General features: G+C 31.6%; 1 protein-coding gene across 3 annotated transcripts in view; it reads right to left on the reverse strand.

The window, feature by feature from the left end:
- The window catches only part of LOC129221602 (GTP-binding protein 1-like), a 35,214-nt gene that overhangs the window by 20,051 nt on the left and 2,401 nt on the right, over positions 1-12,762 (reverse strand). For all 3 annotated transcript variants that reach the window (XM_054856122.1, XM_054856121.1, XM_054856123.1), the window contains exons 3-6: positions 10,593-10,701; positions 1,436-1,616; positions 379-631; positions 160-255 (exon numbers count right to left, since the gene is read on the reverse strand). In XM_054856122.1, the coding sequence (XP_054712097.1) occupies positions 160-255; positions 379-631; positions 1,436-1,616; positions 10,593-10,701 (639 nt within the window). The remainder of the gene's footprint in view (positions 1-159; positions 256-378; positions 632-1,435; positions 1,617-10,592; positions 10,702-12,762) is intronic.

Raw genomic sequence — 12,762 nt, forward strand, 5'->3', positions numbered from 1 at the left:
AAATTTCAAGGATAAATACATTATTGATGCAAAAGGTTTAAAACTTTCATGTGTAGCAAAGTTATTTGACTACAAAAGAAAAAAGATCAATTATATTAATATTTACCAAAAATATTATGGTAATTAAATTAGAACAATTGATGGTAATTAAATACTGACCATTAACATTGTGAAGTCTGGAATATGACCAGTCATGCCAAAGATAGTAGTTTTTAAGTAACGTTCATGTCCAGCTAAGTCAATAAACGTAATGACCTATAAGCAAAATAAAGTTGTAGTGACATACACTGTAAAAGGTGGATAATTATGAAAACAATTCATTATCCAACAAGGTAAGATCAAATTCTAAACAATTTTACAAAAATGTTCATGTCTTACTTTAGATGCTGCTTCACAAATTTTTACCCAATCCAACTGTCCACCATGACTATCTGGTTTATTGACCACGTTTCCACAGCTATCAAATCCTAGAATATCATTTCCTACACTAGATGTTCGCCCTGACTCCATTTCATGCTTGTGACGAAATAATTTTTGACGAGCAAATCCTCTACCGTTATCTAATTCACCATGCGTAAGAACACCCAAAAGGGTACTTTTACCTGCATCAACATTTCCAATCACAGCCACCCTGTAAAAGTTACGTTGATTTTAATTACTACAATTGACCAAAAATTGCAATTTGAAAAAGTAAGTAATATTTTTTATTTTGAAAAGGAAAAAGCAAGATATATATATATATAATTTAAAATTTAATAATTTTATTTTAGAACAATAAAGTTTACAATTATTGGTCATTTTGAGACAACAGTTTAAATTCTACTTCAAATGCACTTGAAACAATATTTTTCCGCTATCATTTTAATGTAATAAAATAGATCAAAGCTGTTATAAATAAACAAAATGAGAACAATTTTGAAAACAAAACATGCCATATGTACTTCAGAAAATTATCCTGAACTTTTTCGATTTAACAAGTAGTAGTTAAATATATATATGAATATCAAAACATAATCCTCAAGCAAACTTGATGAAATGAACAGCCTATTCACCTCATTTTGTATTACAGACAAAATATTAAGCATTTTTTGAAAAACTATATCAAATGACAATTGCACTGAACAGTAAGTTTTAGGCACAAAAGTATGAAGGTTATATTACCATATAAAAATTAATACTTTTTTTTTTTAATCAAATACCATTAATAAAAAGAAAAAGTGTTATAAGAACCAAGCATCAGTAAGACTAAACTTTGATAAATTAAAACATATGTTAAGATTAACAGCTCACATAATGCATAAAATTGATTTCAAGAATAATAGTATAAAAGTTCAACAAAAATTTAATGTACTCATTTAATAAATATGTTTTTTCAAACTGTTCTTAGTTTTCAGAAGTTTTAGATAATTCAAGTTTGATTAAAACTGATATCTACCTCACTTCAACAAAGTCATTGTCTTTCGCTCTCTTTCGAACAAGATATTCTGAAACATCACCATTTTCGACTTTGTGCTTTCGTAACAGCACACAATCAGCTTCTAAAGTAGAGGCCATACTTTCCAAAGTTGCAACAGAAGCTGCCATCTCTTCTTCTGAAAGTCCACAGCCTCCATCCTCTACATTAAGACATAATGAATTAGTATGGACATGCAGAAGTCACATAGATTACACTTTTAAATTGCATTAGTTTTTAAGAATCATTTAATTATATTTCAGCAACATATTATGAACACTTCACTCTCATATCATTTTAAAGCTCTCCTATATATAACACAGAATAAGAGAGTTTAAATGTCTAACCTGTTTACAGACAGTAATTGGGAGGAAGAAGTGCATGTGCTGTTAAATATTTCCTTAAAATATAACAAAATAAGAAACAGCTTGCATGCTTAGTACAGAAACTTTTATAAGGAATATTTAAAAGGTGTTTAACATATCTACAAAACAAACAGGATAGCCAAAGATTTTTTAATGGTCTAAACCAGTGATTCCCAACCTGGGGGCAATCACCCCCAAAGGGGCGATCGAGCTCTTCTAGGGGGCGATAAATTTCTGGGGGGCGATAGGGAGGAGACCGGTATTCGGATACCTGGTAATGAAAAATTCTTGACCTTTCAAAAACTATGTTTATTAAAACAAATCGGTGCACAATTCAGAAATACCTTTCAGAATACCTATGTTGTGTAATACCGAACCAAGCATATGGCACGTCAAATCAAAAAAAGTCGTTCCCAGAAAATAAGGCATGTATGATTTACAGCTCAATCAAATCTGTTTGGATAAAAAAAATCCCAACAGTGAAAAACAATATCTTTTATTTTATTGCCGTTTTCACGAAGAAGAAAAAAAAATCTTGTAAGCACTGTCTGACCGTTGGCGCCAGCATATATTTAACGCCTGAAAAGTGGATGGATGTGTGTAGGAATGGATTTTTACATTTACTTATCAGTTGTCATTCAGAATCTTGCAATCACCGCATAAACCTCCATACGTAAAATACACCGCCAGCTCAGTCATTTCAAGCCGAGGACTGCAGTTTTGTGCTTATTAGCACTCATCAGCTCGGCATAGGAAAGTGACTGAGCTGGAGATGGAAAACCTCTTATGGAAGCCAAGAGAAAAAGTTTAATCGTGGATGATGAACTTCCTGAAGAAAAAAATTTAATTTTTATTGATCACCTTGATCAGTTAAAAAAGAATAATGAATCAAGGTTTGCAGATTTGATCAACTTACAAATTTCTGACTGGATTTTAGACCCATTTAATTTTGAAGATGTGGATGAACTGGAAAAATCTTTGCAGACAGAGTTTATGGATTTGAAATTTGATTGTGAATCAAAAATTACTTTCAAGCAATACGGTTACGAACTTGCCTGGGTGAAGCTTATGGGTACTTACCAGGGTTGCCAGATTTAAGAACAGTAAATACGGGACAGGTTTCTAGGAGTGAAAGGGGGGGGGGGGGGGGGGGGGTATTTTTGAGATTGAGTGCAATTACTGGTTGTGGTGTATTTTCAAGGAGTGATAAGCAACGATGTTTTTATAGTTTTCCGAAGATTCCTCTCAGTATGTTTATCGGTAAGCACAATTTTGGAGGAACTATATCTCAGAGAATAAAGCAAGCAATAGAACGCTGTTCAGTGTACAGATCGACGTTGATAGGAACAGGTGCTAACTAGTTTTTTACTTGCGTTTGCTATAAGAGAAACAATGCAATCGAAAAATTTTCTTGTTAAATGTGACTGATTTATCAAAAAAAGTAATGGAAGGAATCGTGGAGCAAAAATTATTTTCTAATGCCACACCAGCCAATGTGGAAATATGAATGAATAAGCATCATGGTCTGCCGCTAGAACAAAAACGTACGAACCAAATAAAAACGATAATAATTTTTGCATTTGCTACCAAATTATTTTCTTTTAGGGTCATTCCATAGTGACTAACGTAACATTCGCAGCTGATTTTCACACTCTTTCTACTTACACCGGGAGTAAAAATTTATGTGTTTTGGTTTAATATGCAGATCTAAAATTTACAAGGTGACTATTTTTTATTTCTACCAAGAATTTGAAGCAAAATAAACGCTAGCAGGTGTTTTTTCAACAAAAAAGGCATCGTGACTAACGTAACATTTTTGCAACCCCGAGAAACAATGCTTATGTTACAAGCTAATTTTTTCTGAAACTTACGCAGACATTTAAAGTTGGCCGATATATTTGTAAGAGGTAAACAATCTATGCTTAAAATCGTACTACAGATTTGTTACAGACGAATCTTTTTTGGCCCTAAATGGTACTTTTCCGAAAAACTGTGTGTGACTAACGTAACCATCGAATAACAAGCAATGAATGCATGTAAAAAACTTTTTATAATTAATTTCTTGCTCTTATATTACTTTTACACTGTTTTGGAACCTTCTTTGTGTTGTATTATGGTTTTTTCTTTACTTTTTTTCTATATTAGTGCAAGAAATTGAATGGAAGGATTCAGTTCAATTAACTCAATTTGAATGTGCGAAAAAAAAAAAAATAAATAAAATAAATGCTTTTACAAACTGAATAACATCATTCTTGGTCTAATTAAATCCTAAATATCTCTCTTTTAAAAAATTAACTTTTTGCAAGTTGGTAGTTTCACTGAATTCTAGTATTCTGCTGATATACTAGTTATCGTTATAAGAAACTCCGTAGTACTTTTCAATGCCATATTATTTTTTAAGGTTTACTGATTCATCGAACGAATAGTGTTGTGCATCCTTTGGAATGAAAATGTAATATTGAAAAAAAATATTCGAATGTTTTATCAGAATGCATTTTAATTCCAGATATCACCACAAATGTTTGAATTTCTAAATGATCATTCTTGCATTTTCTGAAATATATGACAGCAGCACTTATTGTCACTGTATCATGTAACATCTTCAAACGTTTTCCAACGAGCAGCCATTACTTCATTTTAATAATAGGTGGAGATGTATTTTCTAAAAAATAGAGACGTTCTTCTTTGTTAAGAATATTTCTATTATCTTAATTCTTAAGCTTGGATTCTTGTGTTGAATGCACATTCAGCAGAGCACTCATTTTGCTTTACTCACTTTTTTTTCTTTTTTAATAATTCTTTAAATTGGAAGTATCTTCATAAAGACCTTTAAAAAAGTATTTTTCTAAGTAAACAGAAGGTCTACAATGTAATATTACTGGTATTTTTCACCCTTTATTTTTTTAATCAACATAGAATGCCTACATATTCAAAATTGTTCACGAAAATTTACATTAAAATAAATAAATTTTAAATATTAGCAGTCATTTTTAAAATGTTACGTTAGTCACATGCAAACCGTTACGTTAGTCACACTAATTATTTTACATCTACTGATACTAAAATGAATATTTTGCACTTTTTAAGTAGATACTAGCTGCGTGCCCGGCGTTGCACGGGCTACCTAAAAAATAAAAGTTATGTCAAGTGACGCGAGTTCAACACTCAGGCTTGAACCAAAAAAAAAAAAAGTCAGTGTAGTTTTGCGGCAGATTGCGGAAAACCCCCCAAAAAAGTAAACAATTTAAATCCCCTGATTACAGGAAAAGCCTCAAAACAAAAACAAGAATTTTACCTGTTCATATTCGAGAAAAAGAAATGGCAACAGATCTTTCATCTCAATGATTTTCTTCACGCTGTAAATTTTAATAAAAGCGTTCATCCGGAAAGTTGAGTTGAAGCACTGAATAATAATTTGAATGGAGGAAAGCCTTCGAAAAATATGGATTTGATTTTGAAATCTAAGAGTCATAATTAATAATTTTTAATTGATATCTCCGCTAATTATTATCGGAGGATTATGTTAAATAGCCAAACATGAAGACGGGAAGATGACGAATCCATCGATACCTGGTTCGATGGTCAGTTCACTGTCATTCGGGAGAAGAAGCTTGGACGTAGATAGATAGATAGATAGCTACTCAGATTTTATATGTATAAGATGACACAGATGTAAGAAAATAAAAAGTGCTGTTTGGTTCAATCATCTGGTTTAGTTTTTAAGCAGAAAATAGTACATTTTCGTGATTAACGTAACGTAAATATTTTCAGTGAAATAACCAAACTAATTAAAAGACTTATCTTATAATGCATGCAAAAAGAACAGTCAATTTTATTGGGCCAACGTCTATTCATTTAGAATAAACATAGTTCTTTTAAAAATTTGAAATTTTTTTTACATTACACAAGAAAACGTAGACGCATGTTTTTTGCACATGCTAACTCGCACGTTTTGAGCCAGAAGAAAAACACCGAATGAAATTTTTGCAAACTGTTATTGGATTAATGTACTAGAAAGTATGCTGAATGAAATGATAGGTCACAATTAAGGCTTTGTGGGAAAAAAATTTCTGACGTTGAGGTTGACATTTCTATAGAATGACACTTTAGCCCTTTTTTTCGCGTTTTTTGTTATTTTTTTCCCTTAAAATAATGATTCGTTTTGCAAAATATTGTTATTATAAAGAATACGGGACTTTAGCCATCCCGTATGGATGTTCCCCGGGACGTGGGACAATTTTTCAAAATACGGGACTGTCCCTTGAAATCCGGGACGTCAGGCAACCCTGGTACTTACCCACAACTTTGAGAAAAGGTTGAACAGCTCCTCATCTCATTCCCCTCAACATATTTAGTTGAAAGAGGTTTTAGCTCTGTAGTGCAGCTTCTCACTAAGCAAAGAAATAAGTTGGACATCTGCCTTAAACGGGACCTCAGATTAAATCTCACTAATATAAAGCCAGACATCAAAGCTTTAACGGAGTTCGATCAAGCACAAGGCATCCATTAAAAAGGTAAAAAAGAACAAATCTTAGCAGTTAAAATTTTCAATTTAAAAAAAAAGCATGTTACTGAAAAATGTAGTATTCTTATTTTTGCTAAGTATATAAATGACGCTGGTTAATTAAAGCACTTCAAATTACGTTTTTTCTTTTTTTGGAGGGGGGGGGAGGGGTTACGAATAAAAAATTCAGTTTTAAAGCTAATTATTGGTTTATCATGCACTTTTTGGAGCTGTAAACTAAAATTAGGCGCGCGTTTAATAACATTAATCTTCACTAAAATCAGCGCCATCTAATTTGTGTTTTTAAGGGAAGAACGTGGGGGGCGATAGGTATAATTTAACTTCCGAAAGGGGCGATGGGCCAAAAAAGGTTGGGAACCACTGGTCTAAACTCTGCATGCCTCATCCACACTATGAGGTAGATGAGCATAATGGTGGTGGGGGAGGGGAGGTATACATATTCACATAAATACACGTAAATATCTTATAACCTAGGTCATACACAGATGATTCAAGAAACATGGGCCACAATTTTCCACGTCTTAACACTGTGCTAATTAATATTCAGACAGCCAACTTTTTGAGCATCCACATAAATCCAAATAAAATACTTATAACCTAGATCATTCACAGAAGATTCATAGAACATGGACCTGCATCAAGATTTGAAAAAAGAAAGGACTGGAAGGTAGATGACAAATGCGTCTTTTTTTTTTTTTTGGATTATTTTCTTGGACCGGACATGGGTCGACCATGCAGATCCTCCCACAGTAGACTTAATGGCATTCTCTTGAAATCCGAATTGCAGCCAGTTTTGTATATATTCTCTGGGTTTTCTTATAAGTATACCTTTCTGCTGACCATGGATGTAGGACTGAGCGGATGGAGATTTTTAACATCTTAAGAATGTCATTTGCTTATTGGGTTTCAATTATCTATTTCCAGTAACAAAAAACAACTTCTTAGAGTAATATGGATACTACTTGCTTTATCACAGATACAACATGCTCCTCTTCGACCGAACAGTACTTTTTAGACTGCGGCATTACACATAACAATCTACTCAGAATGTGTCGTTCATGAACTAACGGGTCAAAAAGAACGAATTCTTAAAATGAACAGATCTGTTCGTTCACCTAAAAAATGAACGATCGTTCTTTTGAACAGTGAGCAGTTTGGAACATTGTATTGATGCACTTGTGAGTAGAATCTTAAAAAATCATTAATCTCCTGAAATTTCCAAACCGAAATTGGAAAACATTTATCCAGTGTGTAACCATCCGTGATCAAATTTTGATCATCACCTGACTTAATACATTGGCAGCACTTCGAGCATTCAACTGACCTCTATAGCTTAAAGAATTTCATTAGAAGGGAACAAAATAAACTCAACATGACTGCTTTAAGCAAACTTCTATAGTTAGGACCTTTCTCACGATTAAGCTTTTATTCAGATATATGAGTGTAGTTTTTTTTTTCCACTTTTATGAGCATTATGGATGGATGACACATCATTCATCAAATAAGAATTTTGGTAGTGTGGCCCACATTTCCCATATGCCCAACTACAGTTGGGGCAGGGCAAACCTATCCTGGCAGCATCATCATGTTGTCAATAGGATTTGTATAGCCATCACAAGGCTGGTTATGTTTTTCCTAACTGTAGATTATCAGGACAGAGAACTGATTTGTCACCGGACACATTCTCTCATCTGACTATTGAACATGTTTTATGTAAACACAAAGAAAAGAGCTGCCAAAACCAATTTTTCCTCCACAATGAGCCACACGATCATGAAGTTCTCTTGCCTTTAGTAGTTGGCAGTTTTTCCTCTCAAGCTGATTGATATGTATAATGAAGAATGAAGGAGAGAAATTTCAGAACTCACAACAAGAATTTATTTTAAAACATAGTTCTAGATTTTTCCCCCTTCAAAAATAGATACATTTAACAATTTTTGAAAAGGGGGAAGGGGAAGTGGACAAAAAAGCGATCTTTATAGTAAGTTTGCAAGCTTGGTTAAAATCACAATTTTAATACAAAATATGGAGACAGCATCTATTAATTTATAAGATATCTTTTTGAAAAGAAAGTCACTCAAGTAATTTCTTTTTGATACCGAAAGACTTAAGGACTGAATATGGGAATAAAGGTGATAGATAGTGGAGTAAAAAGCAACCCAGTTGGAATTCTGAAATGTAAATATTTTCATAAATTACTGATTTATTTATAGCTTTTATCAACATTTAGTTAATCCTTTAAAAGTATGAGAGAAAGTTCAAATAAAATAAATAAATTTCAATATAATCTCATAAAAATAATTCTACACAACCACTAGGAATTGAGAGAGTTTTGATCCAAAAACTATCAGTAATTTTGATACAATACAGCAAGCCAATGACCACCTGTCTGCAAATGCACATAAAAAGAAGTCAATGTAGGTCAATCTAGGATAATCTTATTTTATCTGTTTACTCAGCTGTTGATGCATAAATATGAAACAAATTCATGATATAAGTCTTCAGTAAGTTAAACATACATCATGTCTCATTAAACAAAACAAGGGAATTCATAAAAGAGCCAAGAATTTTTGTCTTGCACAAGCACAAGAGTTGAGCTTAGAATATTGTAATCAAATAACAAGTGACAAAAACTTCATGATTAAAATGGTTGTGTGTCTAAAAGAAATTTTTAATGAGCATAAAATTTCCCTTAATGAAAAAAAAAGATACAAATAAAATAAGCAAATATTTTAAGAGAACTAAAAAAGATTACCCGTATGAATTATATACAAATGTGTATTATTTAAACTCAAACATAATACATGACAAATATCAGTTTGAATAAAACATAAAAAACTTTCCACAAAAGTGTTTTGATTAATTTTTTTATAAAGAACTCAATAAATTGTTTTAAAGCTATCTACAATGAGACATGCTTATTAAACTTAAGGAAATATATATTTTTTAAACATTATGTATTTATTAATTTCGGCATAATTCATCCAACACATCTTTTAAATTTAAAAAAATACTTTTAAAATGTATGATAAATTCTTCAGAACTTTAAAACATTAATTACTCAATTTTACAGAAACGAGATTGTACCTTTTATTTTTTTAAATATAATAAGAACTAATAAAAACAGAAAACTAAACACAAATTTCAGCATCAATTTAATGCATATCATTTTAAATATTTAAATGCTTAAGCTTTTTAAAAACTTCAACAACATCCCGACTTCAAAATTGTAAATAAAAATAATATTTTATTGACATTTGGGAAGAAAGAAAAAGGTTCCAAATATGGATTAATATGGCTTATACATAAAATAGAAAAAAAAAATTCCAGGAATATTCAAGGATGTGTCCACGAAAAAAAAAAGCTTTTTCAAGGGCAAGTAGGGACTATCTGAAAGTGTGAACATTTTTATTATTAATAAAATAATAACAGGTACCAATTCATATAAAGTTTTGGCAGTAGAGAAAACCATTTACACCATACTATAAAAGCTTCAAAATAATTTTTACTAGTAGGCAGTAACAGTCAGATTGACAATCACTGCCTCAAAATAACAGCAAAAGCCAAATATTTTTAAAATAGACTTATGTAGAGCAATTAATTGTAAAAAAAATTCAAAAGTAATTTCTAAATTCATTCAAATATTTAGACATTTTTCAAGCAGTTGAAATTGACACTATTTTTTTTCCCAAGCAATTTTTAAAGTTTTTTTAAGAGCTTGGGAACCATGAGGACTGAAATCTCAAACACTGCATGCTATTTTTGGTGAAGAACGTGTTTGACCTTGAAGTTTCCAAAAAAAAAGGGATCGCCCACGGGAGTTATTAAATGTAAAAATTTTGTTCAGTACACGTCTTAAGCCCAATTTTTCTGTGTACCAAATGTAATGCCTGTTTAGAACCGGGGGGGGGGGGGGACGAGGTAATCATATCTTCCTGGGGAAAAAAAATAATTTTGGGAGCATACAAATAAAGTCGCAGAAACTCCATGAGGAATGAGGGTAAAACAGTTTTTGACTAATTTCAAAAATTTAACTTTTTAAAAGTAAATCACAAAACTCAAGGACTAATGATCCATTTTAATGCTTTTCAAATTCAAGGTTTTCAAGCACTTGAAACTGCAAGTTTTTATCTCAAGCAGTGTTGCTAATGGGTTTTTTTAATCATACAAACCATGACTTATCAGGTTATTATTATTAGTAAGGTTTTGATTTTCATATAATACAACTTAATATATATCATAGAGGTACCTCCAGTTCCAACATTGTAGATAACTTCACCATGTCCATTTTCAAGTCTGATAGAGAGCCTCTGAATAAGAGCATCAAACTCCTCTGCAGTTGGGCTCACCAAAACATTCTGTCACAAAACATAATAGAAAATTTATTTATCATTGCATAATTAGGATAAAATGATAATTATACCCAAAGTATTTAAAATATTGTAACTCAATCTTCCACTAAATTTTCATAATCATTTACATTTAAGAAATTAAAATTTTCAAAAGATAGTGTCTGTCCCCCAAAACACAGATCTATGTTTCGAGCAAACCAAACATGGCAAAGTGGTAGTGCTGTAATTAGAATCTGTGTAGCCTTCACCTTGCTGCCAGGCTAGATTTGCTCCAACTATTACATAAAATTTTTAATGCTGCAATTTAGAATTTGCTCTCATTTTTGTCACTGTATAGAAACTTTTTTTTTTTTTAATTTCCATATGAGGTAGTGAGAAGTAAAGGGGTGCAAGTGGCAAAATTTAAAATTTGGTGATAACCAGTACAAATGGTAGGTTAACCCCTCCTCTGTCTTGGGGCAATAGATTGTACTAATAGCTCTGGTAGGTGTTGCTGTACTGCATGATTTAGAAAAAAAAAATTCAATGAAAGCCTACATAGGACGTAATTGTTATACATGTTTTACTCAAAACTTGAAAATGTCCACTTACATCCCTTTGCTTCTCAGTGCCTCATATATCTTTATAAAAGAGCAATATGGCCTTTAAATAGAAATTCTTGGTCCTTATCCAAATTAAATATTTACAAGAAAACTCTTTTACAGCTATTTAAAAGTGTCTAAAACAAATATGTTTTAAGAATGATTAAAATAATCAAAAATTCATTTTTCGAGCTCTTTTGATCAAACTTCATCATATTTTGCTTGGACTAAACTGAGTCTGGTCCCATTGCTATTGCCCTATAGGAAATTAGGAAATAATTATGCCTCCACGGCATAAATTAAAAAATATTTTAAAATATTTTTGTTCAGAAGTTGTAAACAAATGAAGTCACGCTTTGAGAGATTGGAGGTTTGTGAAATTATGAGTTATATATATATATATAAATGATGGAGGGTTGGGGGGGATAATAAGAAGTGTGACATCACATTTTTTATAATACAATATGTGTATGAAAAACAGGATCATGTAACAAGGGGAGGGGATAATGCGAAGTGTGACACTCAGGAGCACCTTGATAGGAGGTCACTGTGACCTCACAAAAATGTCCTCATTTGCAACATTTTGTCTGACAATTCCGCAAAATTTGGAGATTTATTTAGCAAAATTATCATCATTTGGCAAAGTTTGGAATTTCATTTTTTATCATTTCATATTCATTTTGCTAATTCCATTTTAACCACAACATTTAATTGCAAATTCATTATTTGAGCATCAAAACTGAACCAAATTCTAGACAGTTTTGGGGCTCATTTTAGTGGAGTTAATTGAGTTGGTTATATAAAAGTTTAATTCAGTTTCAAGCAAATCCACACAAACAAGATATAAAAAAGAAATGAAAAAAGTGTTTCAATGCATAGACAAACAAAAGATACAGTAAAAATAAGCAAAACAGAGTGAACTTTGTCATATGATGGGCAATTGAATGGAAAACGGTAATTTTGTCCCGCACGCAACGCTTCATATGTTTCATAATTATAATAATTCAAAAGGATGATGAACAAAATTTTGTTGCTTAAGAAACCACAAACGCATGTTTGACTTCTTAAGCAAAAACTTTTTTCAAAAATTATCTCTTTTTTATGAACTATAGGAACCGTCACATGCGGGACAAAATTACCATTTTCGATGGAATGGGCATATATATTTTTTTTTACTGGTTTAAATAATTATTTCTAAACTAATGAGATATGTTTCTTTTACGTTGGAACCATAGCTTTCAAAATCTACAATTTATTTTGTCATTGCTGTATTAATGGAGCAAAAATATCAGCTTATTCATAAGCAAGTTACCAGAGGTTGACTTTGGATGTCCCGCACGTGACGCATGTAAATAAATTTTATTTTAACTAACAAAATTGTTTAATAAAAATATAATTTGTGTCAGGAGTATCTTTGTATCAAATGTAAAGATTTAAAAAATTCCTTATCCATATTTCATTAAAATATTAAGAGATATGACGAAAT

Source organism: Uloborus diversus, chromosome 4 (assembly GCF_026930045.1).
Source record: "Uloborus diversus isolate 005 chromosome 4, Udiv.v.3.1, whole genome shotgun sequence".
Lineage (NCBI taxonomy): Eukaryota > Metazoa > Arthropoda > Arachnida > Araneae > Uloboridae > Uloborus > Uloborus diversus.